General features: G+C 35.6%; 1 protein-coding gene across 1 annotated transcript in view; it reads right to left on the reverse strand.

Moving 5' to 3' along the window:
* Positions 1–2,816: 2,816 nt before the first annotated feature.
* LOC145680411 (glycerophosphodiester phosphodiesterase 1) overlaps positions 2,817–25,776 on the reverse strand; it is a 64,277-nt gene continuing 41,317 nt past the window's right edge. Inside the window, exons 5-6 of the mRNA XM_081750921.1 lie at positions 10,647–10,876; positions 2,817–3,871 (exon numbers count right to left, since the gene is read on the reverse strand). Of these exons, the coding sequence (XP_081607047.1) occupies positions 3,655–3,871; positions 10,647–10,876 (447 nt within the window). The 3' untranslated portion in view covers positions 2,817–3,654. The remainder of the gene's footprint in view (positions 3,872–10,646; positions 10,877–25,776) is intronic.

Genomic DNA, 25,776 nt, shown 5'->3' on the forward strand with positions numbered 1-25,776 from the left:
TGTTTTTGCACATTTTCTTCGCCAAAATTAACACCATTGTTGTCTTTTCTTCGTTCTAACCACTTTTCTAAAACGTTTTTTGAGTCTTTCTCTGAATTAATATTTTGTTTAGAATTTTCTCCGTTGTTTTTTGGTTTCTTTGCACATTTTCCTCACTGAAATTAACAAATTTACCACTTTGGTAAAAGTGTTCCGACAATTTGCAATTGCAAAGTAAATTCTTATTTTGACATGCTAAACACGTCTAACTCAAGCAAATCTTCTGAACTGCTCTAACATATCAAGCATTAGATATTGATGTGACATAGTCACACGCTACAGGTCTTTACTATTGTCTTTCACTCTCTTGTTAATTTTTCCCCAAATATTTTTCAGCCGAATGAAACCAAAACAACGAAAGGAAATCTTTATTTTTAGTCCTCCTTTCTTTCTTTCGTCCTATTTTTTCCTTGTGGATTAAGGAAACTAGCTGCTAAGCATTTATCGAAATCAATTGACCGCCGCTTTCTTTGATGTCAATTACGGTTAGAAATGAGTGGTAAGGTTTCCTGCTGTAGTTAACCCTATTGAGAACGGCGGTGAATGATTCAAAACACACGATGGCAGGTCACGTGTTTTGTTATTTTTATCGAGACCAATGATTTTTGTGTGCCGCGATGTCTTTGGAAAAAAAAATCAACGATCAATAATCACAATAAACATGAGCTTTGGCTTTGGGGAATCGTTTCAAGGGCTATCCTCACAGCTATCTCCATGTGCCATTAGTTTGTAGCTTAAAACAATTTTGTTTATTACAAACTAAATACAACTATTATTTAAAAAGTAGTTCACAGGAAACCAAAACAATATGATACGTAACCCAATGCAGTTGATTTTGTTCCTCTACTCGTTGCCTTAACTTAGATTTTAGGGAAATTGTTTTTCTGGCAACACTGTAATTTCTATGGATGGCAACACTGAACATTCTTCAGGTTCATATTTTCTGTTGTAGAATAGCATTATCTATGATTGTGGTGACTTGCATTTCATTATCTCCTTTCAGTGATGAATAAACAAGCAAAAGAAAAATGGTAAATTTTGTATTATTTTTAGTAAGGCAGGCTCTTAAGGAGGTAAAAAATGAAATCTTTGAGTTTTACGTCCCGCGGTTATGCCGGTTAGGCTAAAGGAGACGGTGATGATGAGTAATGAATGAAATGGTGGAATGAATGTGGGAGGAAACGGGAGAACCCCGAGAAAACCCACGCACACGGTGTTTGTCCACCACAAAGTTCACTGGGCGGGGGCTGGGATCGAACCCGGGACCCCAAGCACCAGAGGTGAACGCTCTACCACTGAGCCACCGCAGCCCCCGCTCTTAAGGAGTAGTTTCAATGTATGCCAAAAGTATGATATTTCACAAGATCCTCAAGTTAGGGTGATGAAATTTGGTATATAAACTCCTTGTTAAGAAGGGACCTAACTTTTTCGGAAGTTCTGCTTTTAAGTAGAAGAAGAATGGCGATGTCCGATTTTTTTTTTTTTTTTTTTTTTTTAATCAATACATCAAAGTTGTCTGCATCAAAATCATAGGGAAACGGGCAATACATTTGAACTTTTTTTGAATTGAATTAGCACTTGGCTCAGGCCGAGTTTTTGTCATGTCATTTTTAGTAAAATGTGTATCCTAAGGGTAGAGTGGCTTCAAAATTAATGCACAAAATAAAATTTTACAGGAGCCCTTCAAGTTAGGGAAATAAAACTCATTATTAATTAAAAAAAAACGCAAATATTTAAGGACGTCATATTTAACATTTCGAATCTCTAACACGACAGCTCATGAGATACTCTGGAATACATTTGGAACCACTTCCTTCTTTTTGGATACAACGATATTGTCTATCTTTGCAAATACTTTCTAAGTACTGTTTATAGTTACGGGCAAAGTGCTATTTTGAAGACACAAACACTTAAGAAGAAGAAGAAGAAGAGTTATAAAGAAATAATTTAAATGTTGGTTATCTTATTAAAAAATATTTTGGTAATTTGGTTGCTATGACGACTAGTTTATCTTTTTGATGTCGTTACTATGGCAATGTAAAAAAAGATATAAAGAACAGAACGAAGTGCCATATTGTGTAGATTGATTATATGATATTGTAATGTAACAATACGATATATTTTGAAAGTGAATATACATGTTCTACAGTGAAAACTGTGTCGTGCAATCCAGAATAATTTCGTAATCCGTATAAATATACATTAGAATCAGGGAAAGTAACGTAAGCAAAAATAATTAAAGTTACATGGATACGCATTTTAATCAAAGTGACATGACAAAAATTCCGGTTCGATAGTATACATAGAGTGCCACGAGCTATTGACCATAAAAGTCCTAATCCGTTCTGTTCGTCGCCGATCAACTGCCTTACACGTAACTCCTAGACCATTCAATGCATTTTATAAGTATTTCAAGTCCCACAAAATTCATATAGACCAACGATGCCTTCTTGGTCACTGGGGGTCCTAGAAATAGTAATTCTAAGTTTTTATAAGAAATAATGATTAAAGGTTTGAATTCTGAGAAGGGCAAATTTCAAACTTTTCTAGGAGGGGAAGGCAACTTTACATTGTTTTAAGTAGGTCAAAATATTAATTCTTTCCCCCCAACCTCCTGGAAAAGTTCCAAGATACGGCGCTGACTATTATTCAAGTCCAACAAGCTATTATACATTTAACTTAAACACTCGAATATTGATTAACAAAACCTGGAAGAAATACTGACCATGTATACATTACACTTACATTTGAAGGGAAAATTGAATAACACTCGTATGTACTGGAAATTCTTCTTTGTTTCTTTCAAACTTTGTTACATGCTCATGAATCACATCACTTTATTTTACAAACTATTTTGAACAAAAAGTTCTGTTTTTTTTAAACTTTAACTACTAGTGTTTAACTTGTGGATTTTATCATTTGTGAAAAAGTGCCAAAAATAAAATTTCGAATAGAAATAATACTTCCTATGCTATTTAGATAAAATAAAAATAAAACAAATAAATAATGAAATGTCAATGCTACACAAAATATATTTACAGCTGCACATTTTATAATAGTTTATTCAGCTACCATATACTTTTTCCAACCATTACATGCTGCCAACGTTATAAATCTATATTTAGAGAAATCAACGAAGAACTTACAGATGTTGAAATAATGTAAAACAAAGTATAAAGTATAAGTATAAAATAACGGACAGGCTCTACATGGCACTTACTCATACCGAGATAGACACTTGGTTTGGACCAACATAAAAAATTCATAATTTCCATTTGAAAAAAAGTATCCCTCACAACAACTGTACAAATTTCATTGAACACATAATTGTGCAATAAGGCATAATTGACATTTTTGTACTGTTTTGAAATCCTTTTTCCAAATAGTACTTTTAAAAACCAATATCTTACTCTCGCACACAGCTACCAACATTCAAATTTTAACCATAATAACACAAATGGAACAAAAAGGAAAAAAAAAGAAAAAAAATCAATATCTTTAACAGACTAGGAATGATATGACTCGTAATGAAAATAAGTAATTACTTAAACAAAAAGTTTTTTTTCTTATCCAAAAAATTAAAAAAAAAAAAAAAAAAAAAAAAAAAAGGAGTCGTTACTTCTTTGGTGTCGATCCTCTGCTTAGGTGATCCTCATACTTTCTTCCGTTGCCTCGGCTGCTGTATAACAAAGGCGTAAACTCTTCTCCATCCATTGTATCAGTCATGTAAGTGAGCTTGAGTATGCTAGAAAAAAACAGTTTCTCGCGAGGCAAATTCACGGACCATGCAATGACTCTGATATTATTTTCTCTCCATGGGCGAATCCATTCTCTGAAATTAGATAGAAACAAAAATATCAGCAAAATGTATTATATTTTACTATTGCTGAATTTCATTTTACACTTGGCACCCAAGTGTGTTGCCAGTGTACGTTATACGAGTTCTATTAAATTGATACCATGTGGGACAGCGGCGTCATTTAGTTTCTACCATGGTATGCAAACTAAATGTAATACAATATAATTCAATATTAGCTAAATTACATCAAAATCCTTTTGCGCGTGCAATTTGTTTTTCTTTTGGGGCCGCAGTGGCTCTGGTGCATGGGGTCCTTGATTCGATCCCAGCTCGCGCCACGTGAACTTTGTTGTGGACAAACACTGTGTGCGTAGGTTTTCTCGGGATTCCCCGTTTCGTCTCACTTTCTTTATTCCACCATTTTTCTTCATTTCTCATCATCACCGTCTCCTTTAGCCCAGCCGTGGGAAGTGAAATGTAAGGATTTCATTTCATTTTGTTTTTCTTTTTCGTAATTGTTTCAAACTGACACACAATCATAGTCATACGTCTTGCAAATAAAATCAGAAAAATAAACACACTGCTGAATGTGTGTGTTTTTATATTAAATAAGTGCAGTCTTGTTAAGCAGTGTGTTTATTTTTCTGATTTTTGTAATTGTTTCAGATAGATAGCATAGGGAACAGGTATAGGTGTTACTGCTTGTAGTAAAAAAAGACATATTAAGAACATTCGTATAACAGTTTCGGCAACGTAATACTGCCTTCATCAGACACATTATGAAATACCGATCCACAAATAAACACAAAGCGAAAGCAAGATATGCTCGTCACCTAGATCAATAATGTCTTTTCTTCACTATTTACATCCAATATACAAAACGTAAATTTTTTATTAGGCGTTTGTTATATACTTCCCCAGATTTGAATACTTGTTCTGACTTCTAGACATTGCACATTCGATAATGTTCACATTTCTTAATTTTTTTTTAACTTTTCTGGTTCTGTTTTGTCCAGCACTGGATTCTGTAACTCACGAATCATAAATCCGCTTGTCCAATTCATCAATACCTACTTGCCATCTTTCTTAATCCATTGAGCTTCTTTCCACTTCCGTATCACATTTCTCTTTCTCTCTTTAGACCCCTATTGTTTCGCAATTAATCCATCTCATGTTTCTTTGACACGCTTATATATTGCATTGTTCTCTTTTCTTAATCTGATGTCATTGCGTTGACTTATTCTCTCTTCCAGTCTTCTTCTTGTTTATCCTATGTATTTCATATCACATTCTCTAAATCTTATTCTATACACTGCTCTTTCTTCTTCTGCCTTTATCTCGTTTTCTTTCCTCTTTCCCTTCTGCCTAACTGTCTAAAATCCTCTTCCCTCCTTTCTAATGTTTTGTTTCCTCCTGTCCTCGTAATGTATTAAGAATCTCCGTTTTATCACTATAATTCTCAATTCCGAACCACGTTCTTCTTTTCTGTCTCTTTTCTTAAATCCTCTCATATTAGTAATCTGTCAAGTATCTCCGTGTCCTCTTTCCTTCTTTGGTCGTCACTATCTATCATTTCTTTCTTTCTTTTCATATCCTCGCAGGTAGTGCATCTATACTGTCATAAGAAGAGTGACGTAGATGTAGGGACCAAAATGAACTTTATAACACGAGAAGAACGATAAAAATGACATGGAAAGAAGACATGGAAATACTTGACATATTGCTAATAAGAAATGGATACAGGAGAGAGGATTTAAGAACAGAGAGAAGAGACATAAAAGAAGAAAAAGAGAAGACGAAAGAAGTAGTTCGAAATTGAGAGTTTAGTTGATAAAACAGAGATTCTGAAGACGTTGTTGAAGAAAGAAGGAGTTAAAACAAAAAAAAAAAAAAAGAGAAGATTATGGATTTAATTAGGGAGAAGGGAAAGAGGAACGAAAAGGAAATAAAAGCAGAAAAGAAAGGAACGCTATATAGAATAAAATGTAGAAAATGTGATACTATATATATAGAAGAAACATAAAAAGACTGGAAGAAAGAATAAGGCAACTCAATAACGACGTCAGATTAACAACAATAACAAAAAAAAGTAATATATAAGCATGCGACACGAAACAGAACATGAAATAAATTGGGAGAGCAAGAGAGAGAAAAGAGAAATTCGACACGGAAGTGGAAAGAAGCTTAGTGGATTAAGAAACAAGGCAACGAATTGTTGGCAAGTTGGACGAGTGAACTCATGATTCATGAGTTATGGAATCCAGTGCTGGACAAAACAGAACCAGAAGAGTTATAAATAATAATAATAATAAAAACAAACAAACAAGGAATGGACATGAACGTGTCATCCGGACATTCGAATCAAACCTAGTCCATTGGATAAACATAACAAAGATATTAACAAAAAAAATGGCTACTTACCAATGAATCCTCCCTTGAAAAATTTCAAGATTTTGACGTTTCGGAACTCTCAGCTGGTTCCTTCCTCAGTGGCAAGGTAAAAAAGATTAAAACGGAAAGGAGATAAAAGGAGTAAAACCAGGAATAGTCGACAATTGATTCTTCATCATTTTTAACTGACATTGAAAAAGATACGATAAAAATAAATGCACCTAGTCTTCCCATTATTTATGGTCTTCCGAAGGTGCACAAGCCTGACATCCCCCTTCGCCCGATCATATCAGGTTTCAATCATCCAGCTTATTTACTATCAAAATGGTTATATAAAAAACTCAGCAGTTACAATAGTGGTTTTAAATATGTTGTAAAAAACAGTCTTGACGTAAAACAACAATTATCATCATTTGTAAATGCCAATACCATTTTACTTGCCTCCATAGGCGTTGTTGATATGTATCCGTCCATACCACTGGAACCTACTATCAATAGTACTCGATCCTGGTTATTACAAAATGGCGCTTCAACCTACGAAACTAATTTTTTATTACAATTACTTGAGGTTTGTTTAACAACTAATATATTCCAATTTGAAGATCATTACTTTTCTCAGAATGATGGCTTAGCCATGGGTAACACATTATCCCCAATATTATCAAATATTGTTTTAAATCAGACTGAAACGTCTATTTTACGGCAGGACACATTTAAATACGTTAGATATTATCGTTATGCTGATGATATTTTACTACTTGTTCGTGGCGAAAATACACTTACATAAATATTTGAACAATTCAACAATCAGCATCCTAGGCTGAGGTTCATCCTTGAACGTGAATCTGATAACGGCCTCCCATTTCTAGACCTATTGATTATCCGATCACGTAATAAATTTATTACAAAAGTATACCGAAAACCCAATGCAGGCACTACTTACCTACATCAACAGTCAGCTCATCCGCCAATGTACAAGGCCAATATTTGGAAGAACTTCTTTCGTAGAGCATTGTTAATTTGTGACCGTCAAAAAGATCTCAATGAAGAAATACTGTTTTTATATAAAATAGGACAAGAAAACGGTTATAAGCTGTGTATTTTACAAAAATGGTTTAATCAAACACGTAGATCGCTGCAAGTCCCCAAAACGGTAACTTCCAAAGAAGCAAAAACTTGGATTGGAATTCCTTATTTTCCACAACTTTCAACAAAAATTCAACGCATTCTTGCAAAGCATAACATGTCTGCTTCAAGTATTCCCCCCAAAAGTTTACAAAAACATCTCACTGGATTTAAAAGCTATTTTGTCGATCCATTAAATAAGGCAGGTATTTACCGCGTCCATTGCGAATGTGATTCTTCCTACATTGGCCAAACTAAACGTAATATTAACACGCGTGTGAAGGAACATGTTAGATAATCAAAAAAGTCACAAGAAGAAGGCATGTCGGGTTTAGCGCTTCATCTAAAACAACATTCACATAGTATAAAACAGGTTAAGGTAATAGGTTCAGCAAAATAAATAAATTAAAAAAAAACAACAACAACAACAACTGGAAATTAAAGAATCGTTCTTTATTCATAAATACAAACCTGCACTGAACCTTGATACTGGCAACATTGATCGAACTTCGGTACCTACCTTTGATACATACTTTGGATCTGGCAATAGTGGCCTAACATAGATACCACGTTTTTTTTTTTTTATTCAGTTCATTCTTTTTTCACTCTGCTCTGGTCATCTCAGGATCTTTTTTGTACGTTACTTTTATATAGTGGTATGCATTCCTGGTTTTACTCCTTTTATCTCCTTTCCGTTTTAATCCTTTTTACCTTGCCATGAGGAAGGAACCAGCTGAGAGTTCCGAAACGTCAAAATCTATAAATTTTTCAAGGGAGGATTCATTGGAAGTAGCCAATTTTTTGTTAATTTTGAATATCCGCCCATGCAATTATAATAATAAAGATATGTTCATGCACGAAAAATTAGGTGCCATGGACAACGGAGTAGGTCCCTTGGGCCCATTAACCCTCTTAGTATAAAGAAAATCGTAGACTCTCAGTGAAATAGCTATTGCATCAACACTGTTCATTGGAAAGTCATGCTTTAGAGTTCATTCTCTTCAGCATGAAACAAGCTTTCCAGGGGTGCAATGTATTGGGACCCATAACGTACTTCAACAGGACAAATTGAGAGAATGTCGGGAAAATTCCCTCCAAAAATCCTTCCGGTCAACTTTGGCCCCCTCTGGAGCAGCCCCGGGTAAAAGCACACAGTTCAAATGTATTTGGAAGAATACTATTAGAGATAAGAAATATATGTACTAAGTTTTGTATTGATAGACAGAATAGATATGAGGGAAAAACTTGTATACCAATACACGATTTCCCCTCATACCTATAATAGCGTTAGCACTAAAACAACTGTAAGTAGTAGTTTGCAGAAACTTTAGGAGTTACACACCTGGTTTAATATATACATGGTATAATTGGAAAGTTTAATACTGGGCTTGCAATTTCAAAACGGTAGATAATGAGACAGGCTATTGAGATGGATCTCCTTCAAAGTAGTTTCCTTTTGACTGAACACACTCTAATGGTGTTTTCACTATCGGAAGCATTCCTGGAACTTTTCTTTCTCAGGAGTCTGAAAAACCTCTGTATTTGCCTGGATGGTTTCAATAGAGCCAAATCGTTTACCTTTCAAAGGAAGATTTCAATTGCGAAAACAGGTAGAAGTCGGCAGGGGCTATATTAGAGAAATTAAGGGTTGGGAAGCACAGAAACTTGGAATCTGGCCACAAATTTTGTGATCGAGAATGCACAATGACAGGGTGCGTTGTCATAGTGGAAGATCCAATTCTTCTCTCGCCAGATAGTAGGATTTTTCTTCCGTATATTTTCACGCAAACCGTGAAGGACAGTTTCATAGTATTCATGGTAGACTCTCTCTCTCCTGCGGGAAAATTCATGATGCAAGATATCCATAGAATCGAATATATATATATATATATATATATATATATATATATATATATATATATATATATATATATATATATATATATATATATATATATATATATATATATATATATATATATATATATATATATATATATATATTTCTTCCCATTCAACCAACTTTGTCACGCTTTTTCCGGCGTAGCGAACTTAGACTTCCACTGAGATGATTGTGCCTTTGTTTCTGACCTAAATTCATAATTCGTCTTTTGTAAATATTCTATTTAAGAAATCTGAGTCAATTTTCAGTCCGATTAAGCAGTTCTTGGGACACTTCAAGTCTGTATTGTTTCTGCTAGTCTGACAACAATTTCGGAATGAATTTTGCTGGTACTCGATGGATGTTCCAATCTTCTGTTATGTAAAACTGACTGAATCGCGTACGAACTTAAATTCATCAATAATCACCTAATTGAAAATCTACAATCAGAGCGCACTAAATGTCGCGAACTTTCACAATGTTTCCATTAATTTTTGAAGTGGAAGGCCGGCCGGACCAGGTGTCATCTTAGGCTGATTTACGATCATCTTTGAATCTGCTGTACCAGATAAAAACATCTGACTAGCGCAGACATTTGCCCATACGTCACAAGACTTCGAACCTTATTATTCGGTTTTTAACTCAAAATTTTACACACACACTTATTCTGTTTTGTTTTTTTATATCTATTTTACGACATCACTAATCCAACAAGCATCGAACACAGGTTTTCCCTTACCAAGCTACCACCCCTTTCTACTGAACAAAGATATCGCGACATCAAAACCAACAATCACACTCGTTCTGTGACTAGGATTATAGTTTCTGCAATAATACAAGCATTTCTTCACAACCTGGATCTCGTGAAGTTTAATGTTCTTCGAAGTGAGTTTCAGAAGGAAAGGTTAAGAGGCCTCATCCCGGCGAAATTAAAATACAGCTAATTTTACAATAATCATGTTATATCTTCAAATAGATAAAAGATAATTGAAATGTGGAACAAGAGCGCCCTAGACAATATTATTTTACGTGAGGTACCGTTATCACAAGTCACCTAGTGGCTTTCCGTTTTCAGCCGTTTAGAAATGCGAAAATAAATGCCGATTTTCAAAATGGCTCGAAATCGAAAGCAGATAAGTGAATCGTGATAACGGTATCTCATATAAAATGATATTGTCTAGGGCGGTCTAGGGCGGTTAATTACTGTAAAATTAGCGGTATTTTAATTTCACCGGGATGAGGCCTCTTAAGAAACGCTGACTTAACTCAATTACTGCACGATTTTACGTAGCAATAATGACACAAGTAAATTATTCTGTAATTTAAAGCTCATTATGATATGGCTGATATATGTATCACACACTTTTGTTTTGTTAATCATGACTGTATAAAAATACTGTGTATACTTACGGTGACAAAACATCCTTATGAACAAGAATAGCTGACAAGCCAAGTATGTAGGGCAAAATATTGTATATCGCCCATTCCAAAACGATATCACCCAAAGAAGCAACAAACTGAGTTAAATGAGACTTATAACGTTTGCGCATCACGAAGTTGTTTGCAGAATAACTCTCTGAGCTAAGGTAATACGGTCGCCATGCCATGGAACACACTATATTTGGGTTAGCTCTTCGAACCTGGAAGTACACAACAATAAAGAATGAATTACAATATGTTTACGACTAACGCATACTACTGTTTTCACCACAAAATTATGTCCACACAGACAAAAAACTGTACATTAAAAAAGAACTGACTAGCTTGATCTATAAGCTACAGACACATGACATAAGTAAAAGGTCCATTTGAAAAATTTTCGGAACGACATATACAGATGGAAGCACCGAATACGTTATTAGCCATGATCCTTATGACACCTTTGCATAATTATCAGGAGCAGTAAACAGTTTAAGTTACGGATAATTGTACAAATAGTAGTGCACGCATTTGCATATATATATATATATATATATATATATATATATATATATATATATATATATATATATAATATAAATAAAATAGAGAGTTTGTTTGTGTGTTTGTCTGTCTGTCTGTCTGTGTGCGACCTGGGGACCAGACGAATGGACCGAGATATACCAAATTTTAATCAGGGGTGCCTTGGTCCAGGCCCCAGACCAAGACGAAGCGCTTTTTTCAAATTTCTAACCGGGGGGGGGGGGGTTACCGGGACCGACCTGGGAACCAGACAAGTTGACCGAGAGTTACGAAATTTTGGTCACGGATACCTTGGTCCAGGCTCCAGACCAGAGTGAAACGTATTTGTCAAAATTCGAACCAGGGGAGTCTCAGGGGGGGAAGTTTACCGGGACATGGAAAAGTAGTAGAAAATGACCGATATTAGTGTCGAATTCATAGTTTTCGCGGTCTCTGAGATCAATGGTAAAACTCCCATTGCATTAACTTCCAAATTCACCCTATTCGGCTGCGTGCCGGGGGTCATCGGGAGGAGGGTATACCGAGACATGGAAAAGTAATCCAAAATGACCGATATTAGTGTCAAATCCATAGTTTTTGCAGTCGCCGAAATGAATGTTGATACTCCCACAGGCGCTGACAGCCCCGTGTGATGCATGGGTATATTCAACTAGTATATATATATATATATATATATATATATATATATATATATATATATATATATATATATATATATATATATAGTCGCCCTGTAGGAGACTTCAAAAGAAGCACATAATGTCTAGTAAACACAGGGTGCAAAATGTATATTTTCAGAGTTATAAGATGCCGGAAACGAGGGAAAGTAAATTTCATAGAACAAAAAATGAAAATGAGAGAAATCTTTTAGCTTAACGTCCCACGATTATGTCCTTTAGGCTAAGGGTGACGAATGATTAAGGCAAGTGAAAGATAATGGAAGAACTGATGGAATGATATTGTGGGAGGAAATGGGAGTACTCCGAGAAAATCCACGAACACGATGTTGTCCACCACAAATTTATTTGGCCAGGGATCGAACCTGCCCGCTCCTAGTATTAGAGAATATAATGTAAAAGAAAAAACAACATGAACTAACTTCAACAAAAGCGCTAAAAAAGTAGAAAATAAAAAAGCGTTAGAAAGTAGAAAATAATAAAAGCGCTAAAAATTAGAAAATAATAATAATAAAATGTTTAAAATCAAAAAAGTCATTACTGTTAGCTATAAAAAAAATGACATCTGTGCCAGGCCAAACAAATTAATGCCTCATACAATTTGATTCGATTTTAGCATCCCTTTCAGCAGCGAGGCTATATAAGACGTGGACCTAAAGCTTAACATGGAATCCGAACCACATGAGCTTCCACTAAGAATGGAACCTGGGTCTCCTACGTCAGCCTCATAAAATAATCTTCGGAACTAATTTTATATTGGTTATTAATTTGTTTGGCATGACACAGACTCCAAATTTTTTAATGGATAACAGTAATAAATTATTTTCTGTTTTTACGCGCTTTATTATTATTATCATTTTATGTTTTTTAATTACTTTTATTATTCTCTACTTTTCAGTGCTTTTATTGAAGTTGATTAATATTGTTTTTTAATTTATTTTTTGGTTTTTGGTGTTATTGAAGTCGGTTATTTTTCTTTTATTTTTATTGTTTGTAAACCGAAAATAATAGTTTTACATTACTTGACCCACATTACATGTGTAGAGGGGCAGTCAAGGGGGTGGACAATGCCAACTGGGGGCTCCCCCCTTGCCCCTCTCGAGCATCATCACTACTTCTGTACCGTTTTACAAATATTGTCTAATCACGTAAATTGATGTTGAAAGGTCATTTTGGCCTATAAACTCATTTTAATAGGCAATATATGAAATTTTGACACCAGAAACACTTGAATAGCTTCTAGTATAGGCTACTAGGAAAATTCATTCTGCATGCAATATACACTGTACATAAATGAATATGAAATGAATAAGTTGTTTCTTAAATACATATTTTCGAACTTTTAAGTGCATATTTTTTCAGTTATTGATGCATATAAATCCGGGTCCTAATTATGAGAAACCGTCAACGTTTAATTGTGCACTTTCTGCAAAACCTGTGGCATACAATATAAGAAATATTGCTTAACCCAAACAGTGTTTAGTTAAATCTGTTTATATACCTTGTATTCGAAACCGCTCATTATTTTTTTCAACACGAGAAGACAACAAACGAAATTATTTTTGAAATAATTATTGTAAGATTAAAAAATGTCACCGTGAATCGGGGCATTATGAATCCACTATAAAATTCTGCAGTAACTCAGTAGGGCTGATACTACAACAGCTTCCGCATCAACGAGTCTGTCCGCTTCAGAATCCGTGAGTCAAATCCGGATAACCCGGACAAAAGTTGTGATCCAAGCAGTGGCGTAGCATACTTTTGCGCCCCCCCCCCCGCAAAGTATAGAGAAGGGGCCCTAGTTGTAAAGCCGATAGAAATAAGATTGAAGTTCTACTTCTTTAAATCTTTATTCATCGCAAGACTTCGGCCCCCCCGCACTGCGGGGGTTGCGGGGGCAGCTGCTACGCCACTGGATCCAAGCAATGACAGTACTGCTTTAAGGAACCGGAGAGTTTACTAGTAAATAAAAGAAAAAATAATGAAATGAAATCATTCACTTTAACGTCGCACGATTATGCCCTTTAGGTTAAAGGAGACGGATGACTAAGGCAAGTACATGATAATGGAAGAATTGGTGGAATGAGAATATGGGAGGAAACGGAACAACTTCGACAAAACCCACGGACGCAATGTTGTCCACCGCAAATTTACTTGGCCGGGGATCAAAAAAGGAACCCCACGCACCAGAGATAAGCACTCTACCACCGAGCCACCCCCATCGGAAGAAAGAAATCACTATGTTTTTTTCACACGCACTCTAAAAGGTCTAACGTGTGTGTCCCTGCTAAATATTTTTACAACTATACGATACTTGTATGGAATAATTTGAAATCTCCTGAGTATCATTAAATTAAGTATGGACGCTATGACTACTCGATTTTGCTCAAATATAAAATGGTGGTTATTAAAGGCAAAATTAGCAACTTTATATTTCTGCTAACGTGTATTTATCTTCAAATAACTTACAAATAAATATTAAAAAAAAAAAAAAAAAAAAAAAAAGATGAGAAAGTAACTTAACACAGAAAACATAATGGCAGCTAGTTACACCAATGTCTTCCCCTTTTTTTTCGCTTGTCGAGATATTTTTCTTCCTTTATTTCTGTCTCCTTTATATCTTTCGAAGGATAAAAAGGGGGAAACAGAACAGATGATCCGGAATTCTGGGACATTGAATCTGTCTGCGTGGGACCGATATCATTATTAGGTTGTGACGAAGAGGTTACTCTTTTCATTCGGCACAGGCAGACGGGTCGAAGAGGTAATTGGAAGAGCCATTGTGAGAACTTGTCGAATCCATTGTGAGCTTCCGCCAGCCTGGCACCGTCTCACACCTTAATCCAACCTTCGCACAAAAGGGTGTCGTGATTTATTCTTGCAGGAATCCAACACTTCAGGGGGGATTAAACACCTCAACATTGGCGAAGGCCAGACCGACAGGGGCTACGAGGTAACGAAGCATGTGTCTTCTCTTGACTCGAAAGGATAATGAAATTGACCGTGCCACGGGATTATTCGCGCTTTCAATAGGAATGTGAAGGGAATGGATATCATTCAAGCTTATGTCAAGACCTGTGATATACTGAAAAGTATTAATCAAGCCTTACGTTTTAAAGATATCAGTGTGTGTATGTGTGAACGCTGAAGTACTATTAAACTAAAACAAGGGACTAACAAAGTCAATGTTCAGTCTCACGTTTTCTACCACTATATATAATTTTAGTTTATTATCACAAGTATTCTCCGATAAAAAAGACATATCACTTACCGATACGTCTTCATGACCTGCAGTCATTTATAATATTCTCATTTTGATTTAAGAATTATTAACTATGAACTCGAAACCTTTTCTTGCTCTTCCTCCTTTACCTTTTATCAAATCTCCAATAAAACAATTTATTTTCAATGTCTCCAGTATTACACACTATTAGTCTCTCCTTAACTTTTTCGTTCTAGCTAAATTTCATTTTTTTTCTTTTAGATATTTAGATATTTATATATCCAATGATTTAAGATGGAAAGTATTGCTTTTTCCCGTAATGATCACAAGGTTTCTTAGTAAGACTTTATTTTCCGATTCAATCACTATGTCCTAATATCCAATCTCGGGACTCCTCAAACCAAGACTCTCGCGCACTGAAGGTGAGCCTCATAGCCGCATTTTAAACATATGCAAGGAACGCGCATAACATGTATACGTATGTAACTTGTTTGTGTGTTCGACAACATTACTACCATATGTCCAATTTGTAGCACACATTAAATTTAGTTCAGACTTGCGAGTGTACTATTTCTGTTTATGCACATTATTCCCACTTTTTAGAATTGTTTTCGTTCACATTCACTTTAAGTAACGTTTGCAATGGTGAAGAAAGAAAACAAAAAAATCAAATTTTGGTTTTGAAAACCGAAACTGTAAATAGATTTTGTAAATCTAAACCGAAAACTTAAAGAAGCTAATGAAGGTCGACAGATTATGAAGTAACAGGAAAAAGAAGAAAAGCAGCATCCTTGGCCACAGGGGCGGATCCAGGGGGGGGAGATCGCCCCCCGCCAAAAGAGGAAACTTTCTTATTTTATATATATAAATGCAGTATGATAACCCACCGCCCCCCCAGAAGTCGGTCCTGGATCCGCCCCTGCTTGGCCATCTTATTCGGCACTCCGGTTGGATAATCGTGTTGATAGAGGGAAAGGCAGAAGGAAAACCAGGAAGAGGAAGACCAAGGATAGAATATTTAGATGCAGTTATGAAGAAGAGACTTTTTCAGACTATAAAACAACTCTCCCAAGAGAGAGAAAGGTTTTAAAATTTTCATGTTGCCCACCAACCTATGATTGAAGGGAGAAGGAAGAAACCGAAAATTGGTTTTGAAAATCGGCGGAAAACTGAACACTGGTTTTCAAAAACCGAAAATCTATTTTCAAAACTGAAAATTTATATTCGAAACCGAAAATCTATTTTCAAAACCGAAACAGATCAACTGTTTCAAAAATCAATTTTCGGTTTACCGAAAAATTGATTTGGACAACATTAATAGATACCAAGATAACGGACATAATATTTTAATTTAGACTGCATTTTAAGGGTAGGATCCTCTCTGCCTTTGTCGCGGAATCGACTACGACTTCTGGTTAAAGAAAGATTCATTTCCACAGAGAAGAAAACGTTAATTGGTACCGGGAAACCTTTTTCTTTTTTTAATTTGGACTCAGAACAATCCAGAATAAAATCTATTTCAGCTCTTACTAGGACCACGCTGTGTAAGATTTACAAGATCGTAGTGATAGTACACGTGTCCGTTACCCCACTCACGATAATTCTTGAACAAAAGCGAATTTTTGAATTCTGTTTTATGCAATAGATAGCTAGAGCGATTATCTCGGTCGAGGTAGTTAATGGAATCAATTCGTTTTCATATTCAGAGGTAACGGCGACTTTAACGGTAGCTGTCCATATCCCAGGTTTGTATCACTGAAACAAAGGTACATAATTGTGGAATGCTAGAAGTTACACATCGTGCAGTTAGAAGGTAACAAACCCTCCAGCGGTTGACATCTCCCGAACGATAATCGAGCTTCTAATCGTGATCCTCTTTCCTGTCTTCAGCAGAGTGTTTTTCTTCTATTGAAACGGAAAATGGCACAAATTTTCCAGTTCTGTTTTTAGTATGGATGCCAAGCAAATAATAATAATAAAAAAAAAACTTTCAATTTAACGTCCTACGTTATGCCCTTTAGGCTAAGCGAGATGGATGATTAAGTCAAGTGAATAATAGTGGGAAAATTGGTGGAATGAGAATGTGGAAGAAAACGAGAGTACCTGAGAAAACCCACGAACACGATGTTGTCCATCACAAATTTGCTTCGGCGGGGATCGAACCAGGGACCCCACACATCAGAGGTACGCGCTCTACCTTTGAGCCTCGGTGCCCCCTTCCATAGAGCAAAAATTAAGATATTGGGACACACTATTTCTTAGATATGGAATCAGCGTCCCAAGAACAGACCTATTTCTGATCTTATCCCAGCCCTCCCCGATGGTATAGTGGCTAGCGCGGGAGATTTGATGACGTGGTCCCCTGATTGATTCCTGTTGGAAAAGCACAAAAGAATGAATTTCACAGTCATTCACTTTCATTAATCATCAGTCTCTTTTAGCCTAAAGGATTAGGGGTGACGTAAACGTAATCAAAAACGGTCAATATTAGTGTCCAATTCAGAATTTCGAGGTCACAAGTATGAATAATGACACTCTCGATTGTGTTTAAGTCCCAAGTTCTGCCAAATCGGCATACGGGTAACGGGTGGGGATGACATTTAAAATAATCGAAAACAACCGTTATTAGTATCCAATCTACAGTTTTCGGTGTCGCTGGGATGAAAAGTGACATTCCCGATGCAGTTTTAAGTCCGGGTTTAGCCACTTTCGCATGGAATGAAAAATAAAATGTCCAAAATCGACGTTATCTATTGTTTGTGATTGTATCACGAGAAAACGGCTATCCCGTTTGAAAAGAATTTCGGAACATAGTAGATCTACTTTTCTCAGTTGGATTCTTATCACGTCACTTTGATTAAAGAACGCATCCTAAATGGGTAAGGAGATTCAACAAATTTATGCCAAACATAAGTTATCTTACGGGTTTTTATCATTACACTTTCACTGAAAAGCGTATCCCAAAGGGGGGGGGGAGGGTCAAATACTTTTCATAAATTCTTTCCATGCGAAGAACGGGTAATTCAGATAGTATACATACTGCATATAAATATACAAACAGTGACTATGACTTTTTCCGTAATCCTTTTTCTTGTATATATCTAATTCTAAACCATATCACAATTTTCCGTACGTCTTACGTGTTTTCGGTGGACTTCTGTACTAGTTCAAGCGGAGATTTCTTTTAGTTTCAGGATGCTCCGCCAGAGACTAGCACACAACGACATACAATTGATCTGTGCTGCCCTCTACAGCGGTTTCTCGTTACTTTCCTCTGAAGTTAACGTCTTGGCGTTTCGGCTCTATACAAATACAGTACAGCTATATTGTTGAATTAGAAGTAATGATTTCTGAAATCTATTTTTAGTAGCAAAGAAGCATGAAAAATGTACTACTTAAGGTTGGTTTAATGGGACAAGTTTTGCCGATAGATGTCACTACAGTCCTCGTATTTCTCTCATGTATTTTATTACCTTTCACAAAAATTCACGATTTCTCTTACAAATTTCAAACTACAGCCTTCATATTTTCAGAGAAGGAACTTCATAACCTATCGAAGGGGGCAACAATCCTTGTCGATTTTTTATTTAAAATTTTCTTCATTGTTGATATGCCTTAATTGTTGAAATTGGATATCCAAATCTTTAAACAATACTGTTGAAGAAAATTCTAAATTAAAAGTCGGCACGGATTGTTGCCTTCGATAGATTATGAAGTTCCTTCTCTAAAAATTTGAAGTCTGCATACGGTAAGTCCATTATCTAACCTCTTTTGATATCAGTGAATATTCGAAAATAAGTAACCGACATTGCTTAAATTGACAAAATAAAAATGTTTTGGATGTAGTATATACTTTATTTTTATCATCATCATTATCATTATGATTGTAAAGAAGCGTAATCGGCGGCCGACACAGGAAACCGAATCTACGGAGATATGATCAAAATTAAATTCTGACAAGTGTACTCTGAACAGAAGTTGAAATAGTACTTTGAACACATTCACCAACCACAGAATAAAAGACACAAAGATTTAAGACTGTACACTGTGATTATACCTCTGAATAACATGAGCTACGCTACTACCAACTACTGCGGTTGAGGTAATTAAAAAGACTGTGAAACTTTTACTAGTGTAAATACGTGACTATATATAGTTATACCCTGTGTAATTAATTACCTTGCACAATATTTCACTAAAACTTTCTTAACTTATGCCTTAACGCTAACAGTTTCTTCTCAGATCAAATCTTTCGATTGGTTTGACGCAGCTTTCCACTAGGAGGGGGGGGGGATGGTGGCTCAATGGTAGAGCGCCTACCTCTTGTGAGTGGGGTCTCTGGTTCGATCCCCGGCTAAGTAAGTTTGTGTTGGACAACATCGTATCCGTGGGTTTTCTCGGTGTACTCCCGTTTCCTCCCACTTTCTCATTCCACCAATTCTTCCATTATCATCCACTTGCCGTAAGCAACGTCTCCCTTAGCCTAAAAGGTATAATCATGGGACACTGAACCGAAAGATTTCATTTCATTTCATTTTCCACTGTTCCCTATCTTGAGCCAGACGTTTCATTTCCTCGTACTTTTTCTATCCTACATTTTGCATTATGTGGTTGACATAATTAAATCGCGACCTTTCACTAGGTATTCTTCTACCATTACCTCCGTCCTTCTATAACACCACACTTTGAAGGCTTTTGTCCTCCGCTTTTCTCTTCTCCTAGAGTCTATGCCCCACATCAATACAACATCATACTCCATGCATATACAGGGGATGAACAAAAATGTGAAAACACTTGACAAAAAGCGCCTACCTGAGACTATACCCTGGCCGGTGAACGATGATTTCTGACAGCTTTGCACAAGGCCACGGTGAGCGAGCAGAAGACAGCAGGTCAACCAACCTTAGGCTCAGAACCTGTCGCGTTTCCATGGCAATCACTGCACATTGCCAAACTTTCACTCACCCCCCTCTCAGCCTCAACGAGAAAGCAGACGATTCTCCCCGTACGCGAGAAGCACATGGTAACACTGCACTCCTCAGCTGTCCTCGCGAGCTGAGCTGTCAGAAATCATCGCTCGCCGGCCAGGGTATAATATTGTGTACGACAACCTTCTTAGGATGGATAAATACAATCTCTATACAGTTTCCAGGGGAATTTTGTACCATTCTTATTGCAAAACCTGCGCTAATTCCTTTAGCGATGATGATAATGGATAGCGTGCTCGAACATTTATCTTCAGCACTAACCACAAAGCTCAATAACATTGAGATCAGGTGATCAGGGAGGCTATGGTAGATCTTTCTGTTGAAACTCAGAACACCAGTCCTGGACTGATGTGACCTGTATAAACAGGGCCGTTGCCATCTTGAAAAATATCATCACCATTAGAGAACAGACTTTGTACTATTGGGATGGACCTGTCGCTCAAAAATGGGCACGTAGACGTTGGCAGCGACGTGCCTTTGCAGGGTAATGACGGGTCCAGCAGAATACCAAGATATGGCTGTCCATATCATAATGGAACTCCCGCTATGTTTTACATGGGGCAGCAATCTGGATCGCAACCTTGGGATGGCGTTCTCCAGATGTAAATTCGGCCAGAAGCCGGAAATAATGTAAATGTCAACTTATCTGACCAAATGATCTTCAACCAGTGCTCGAACACCCAGATTTTATAACTTTGGCACTACTTGCTCCTCTTCGAAGCATTCATATCCATAATGAGAGGTTTGGAAATGGCGGCTCGTCCATAAATACCTTGCTTGTGAAGTTCCCCTCGTATTGATTTGGTGTTGATAAGGCTTTTAAGCACAATACACTTCAACCCACTTTTGCTATTGTCGACTTCTTACTTATCATCACAACTCTGTGCAATGTTCGTCGGTGTCTATTGCTTAAAACACTTTCTCGTCCACGTTTGTGCTTGTTCGATATGATTTTTCCACTCTTAATCTATGGTGACATAATCTTGGACAGGGTATCTCGTGATATGCCAAATACTTCCACTACCTTACTTAAAGAGGCACCCACCATCCAAGTTCCAAAAGTCAGACCTGGTTGAAATTCTGCCAGTTCTAACATGATTCCCTGGCAAATGCACAGAACACTGTTTCGACTAGAAATGAACCTTGCCAGATGTTAAGGAGACTACAGAGGTGGTTGAATTTGGCAAACAAGGCCCCGCCACCTACACGCTTGTCTATAAGAAAACTTTAATATCAGGTAGCATTTCACAAGTGTTTCCATATTTTTGTCCACTCCTTGTACTTTTAGCAGCCTTTTAGTCAGTATCAATGTCGAAGTTTCCGGGAAACTTTAGCTTTACTTTGAATGCTTTCTTCGTCTGAGCTATTTTGAATTCTACACCTTGTTAGCATTTACTATCGTTTATTATTTTACTCTTCAAAGTAACAGACTTTTCATCCTATTCATAAGAAGGTCTCCTATTTTGATCTTAATTTTTTGTTTCTTTTCTTGCACATCTCATAACTTTCGTTTTGCTGACAACAGTTACGAAAATTCGACGTTTAACATATATATATATATATAATTTTCAACAAATCCGTAACAGGATACCGAAGAGAACGTATCTTTTAAGTGTACACCATAGCCTGTCCGGTTTTAGCATAAGTCACTGGTTCGCTTTGTAATGAAAACTGTGGCAATCTTTGTTGGACAGTAAAACTGACATATAGGCAAAATGTAAGAAGCACTCTTGCCATTATAACTCGAATATAAGGACATAGCGAAAATTAAGTTTTTTTATTAAAGACGATCTACCCGTATGTTGTTATGCTTATAATGCTGTTGGGGTTATTATTCTGTAATGTTATTTATTGATAGAGTAAACTCCGACTATCTTCCCTAAATGTGGCGGAAGGGCAGGCCAGATAGCAAAAAAAAAAAAAAAAAAAAAAAAAAAAAAAAAAAAAAAAAAAAAACAATAGGGCGGAGTCCTAATTAAAAACACTTCTTTTTTTTTTAAATATATATATATATAGCGAAACCCCCTTTTAATCATATTTTCTGACATTTTAGTATAGGCCACTACTTTATACAAATATCTATGTACTGTATTTACGTTTTAAAAAAATATTACAAAAAAAGGAAATCCAAGAATAAAAACATTTTACCTGACTACATTAATTAATTATTCCTAATTTTATTACGGAGATATTTTCTTTTTATCTAACTTTACTGCGAGAAATAAAAATGATCGAAATTTAGAAACGATCGAAATTCATTTATTTATCTTTCGAGTTTCAACAGGGATAAATCTCTACTTACAGAAGTCTTACATAAATTAAAGTACATTATTTATGTTATACAGAAAACAAAATAATAATAATAATAATAATAATAATAATAATAATAATAATAATAATAATAATAATAATAATAAATTAATAAAAAATAAAAAACAAAAATAAAAAGAATAAAAATCACAGAAAAGTGTGGCCCGTCAATCATTACATTACAACAGTTTGAATTTATTTATTTTATAACAGCAATAATAAAATCACGAATGATGTTTTCATTTTGCATATATATATATTCTTTAACAATTTTACAAACTCTGCTAAATTAATACTGAAACCTAATTCTCCATGCTTACTAATTTATTATACGTTTTGCACATTCTATATAACAAAAAGTTTTGTAAAGAAACAGTTCTGGGTATACTTTTTGTTAATAAATCTCTTGACCCCAAATTGGACTGTCTTAACATTAAAACTAATTTTTTTAAAGAAAATCAATGTTGTCCACTATTCCATTTATTGACTTATATAAAAATATCTGATCCACAATTTCATGTCTATCACTCAGTGGTATACAATTAAATTCTTTTAATAGTTCTACATATGGAATTCGTTTAGTTTAAGCCGATTCATGATATCTCTTGTAACAGAGATATCGTAAGAACTTCTTTTGAATATTTTCTAATTGCTTTTGATAGGATTTGAAATTTGGTGACCAAATTATTATGTACACAGTACTAACATACAATTTTAAAATAAACGAAACATCAACATAAATCGTAGTTCTAATTCTTAAAATAATAAGTAAATAAATAAAGTTTTAAACTTATTTTACTGTTCAATGATAAATGATTACATAATTGTGGGCCTAAGAAGAAAGGAAGAGGAGAGAAGACTCAAACCTTGGTTTTTAGTGTTTGAAAAAGTCCTTGATAGACAACCGTTTCTCCTTGGTAAAGTCATATTTTTACGAAGACGTTAAAAGTCGACTGGATCGTTTTTTTTTTTTTTTTTTTTTTTTAAATCCTCATTTTAATAGGGGATTGTTTCTTTGGTTGAAGTAAGTCAAATAGTTTCAAGTCTATTGCAATTGGTTCTTAATAGTTTGATTGAAGTAACTATTAGTGTTGTGTTTGTGATGTATATATTGTACATATGTTGCAGAAATAGTTTTCTGCATAATTGTTTAATGCAGCAGTATCATGAATGAACCAAATGAACATATTACGCTGGTTCGGATTCTACCTTCAAACTGTAGATCCACGTTTCATAATTTGCTTCGCTGCTGAAAATGGGATGCTAACTTCAACAAATGTAAAATCACGAGTTTCGAAAACTCCCTCTTTAATCCTAGGCTTGGCACATGCTAAAATATCGAAACATACTGATACGTATCGAACCATACAGCGAATGAGCTCATATTATATTTTATCCCATTACAATGAAAACTGAAGATTTTCAGAAATTTCTTTCGTGCTAACAACTATGTAATAATAATAAAATTGAAGTTTCCTATACTCTTCATAAGAATTCCATAATTACATGAAATTCTTATGAAGTTGGTCTCCTCCTCCCTTACAGACGACTCTCCCTCACCAATTTGACAATTTCTCTTCAGCATATTTTTTTGACCTTACTTTTATTTTCATATAAATGGTCACTATTTTCTCCGTTTTTAAATACACTCTACAATTGTCTACAAATAAGATTACAGACATCTACATAAAATAAGTACAAATATAAAAAAAAAAAAATCAAATAGAAAAAGAAAAATAGTAGTTTATTTGAATTAAAACTAATTAAACTATAATTAAAACGATTAAGCAAAATTGTAACCAAACAGTAACTTCGCCCCCAGGGAGTTACTGAAATTAACGTCAAGGCAGGGGCGGATCCAGGACCGACTTCTGGGGGGGGGCGGTGGGTTGTCATACTGCCACTTTCAAGGGCTCCAAACTTTAGGATGGGTTTTATTTATATATATAAAATAAGAAAGTTTCCTCTTCTGGGGTGGGGGGCGATCGCCTTCCCCCCCTGGATCCGATCCTGCGTCAAGGAAGTCTTGATTGATGTCGTTCAGCTCGGCATCAATGGCTCAACTCCTTTCCAGCACTTTTCAGTGTCAGACATATCTTTTATTGCTCCAAGTCTCTCAGTTGTATATCCAACAGTCTTTTCTTAGCTTCCTTGCCGTCATGATCTCTTCCGCCTGCTAGTGTAAGTATTCTTCATAGCGTCTCCTGGAGTATTTCATGTAAAGCATCAATCTTCTGGTGATTTACAGGTGTTTAATACCTTTTGCCCCTTGAATCTGGTTATGAATATGCCTTTGTGCTAAAATAATCTTTGCATGTATATTTTTGATTAAGAGTGATTTATTGAGGAAAAACCCTTCTTCGACCGTTGCATTTCCATGTGAGAATGAAAGCTCGATTTTTACTATCTTCCATACATGTTCTTATTCTTCAGAGCCAGCAAGAAATTTGCTGTAAGCAGCTTCAAGTTCTAATTCATTACAACTCTGCACGATTTCTTGAAATTCTGTAGTGTTTAGACTGGATAAAGAAATGTATCCTTTTTCAGTTTTTTCAGCAAACATATCATCCATGAAGTCAGACGCATGAAGTTCGTCTCGAAGAAGAGAGAACTTCTTTTGACCTAAATGAGATAAAAGTTGAATTACCTGAGGACCTAACGAAGACAGATATTTTACTATTTTCTGATGTAAAGGTATTTTCTGTTGAAGTTTAGCAATCATAGAAGTTAGAATCCAGCGACATTCATGTGAAAATTCCAGTTTCAGTTGTTTCTTAGTCTCTATTCCTATTTGTGCGACAAAACGTACGACACCAAATCCAATGTCGACACTTTTTTACTCACAATAAGATTTTCTGCTTCTATCACATCAACACTTAATAGCCCATATATCTGTACATTTCAACAGTTCTGATTTCACACATCAAATAATGAGATCTCATAAAAGTTTCCCTACAGCATCAGAGACGAATGGGGACATTGGTCTAGATATTTGAAACTTACGCATTCAGTGGCTACCATCTTACAGAAAAACAGTTCGCACTTTATGAATGGATCATTTGCTACCTTCTTCAGGGTTTCCAGAGGACTCGTGTTTGGCAGCTTTGCTTGCTGTAGAAATTTAATTACATAGTCCCAAATTTCCGATGTCCTTTGAAACTAACTAACATTTTCTAACCAGCGCCGCAGAACAGGAAATTTTGTGCAACATGTGATCTTAGTAGTAAATTTTCCTCGATGAGCCGAAGAATCACTGAGTAAGTGGTACAAGTGACGTATATAACATAGTACAATTCCAACCCATTCCACCATTAATGCTTCATAATGGCTTTGTATTTCTGTCACATTTAAGTCTTCTTCACTAATCAAAACAAAACGTC

Source organism: Thermobia domestica, chromosome 3 (genome assembly GCF_964235325.1).
Source record: "Thermobia domestica chromosome 3, izTheDome1.hap1.1, whole genome shotgun sequence".
In the NCBI taxonomy this organism is placed as follows: domain Eukaryota; kingdom Metazoa; phylum Arthropoda; class Insecta; order Zygentoma; family Lepismatidae; genus Thermobia; species Thermobia domestica.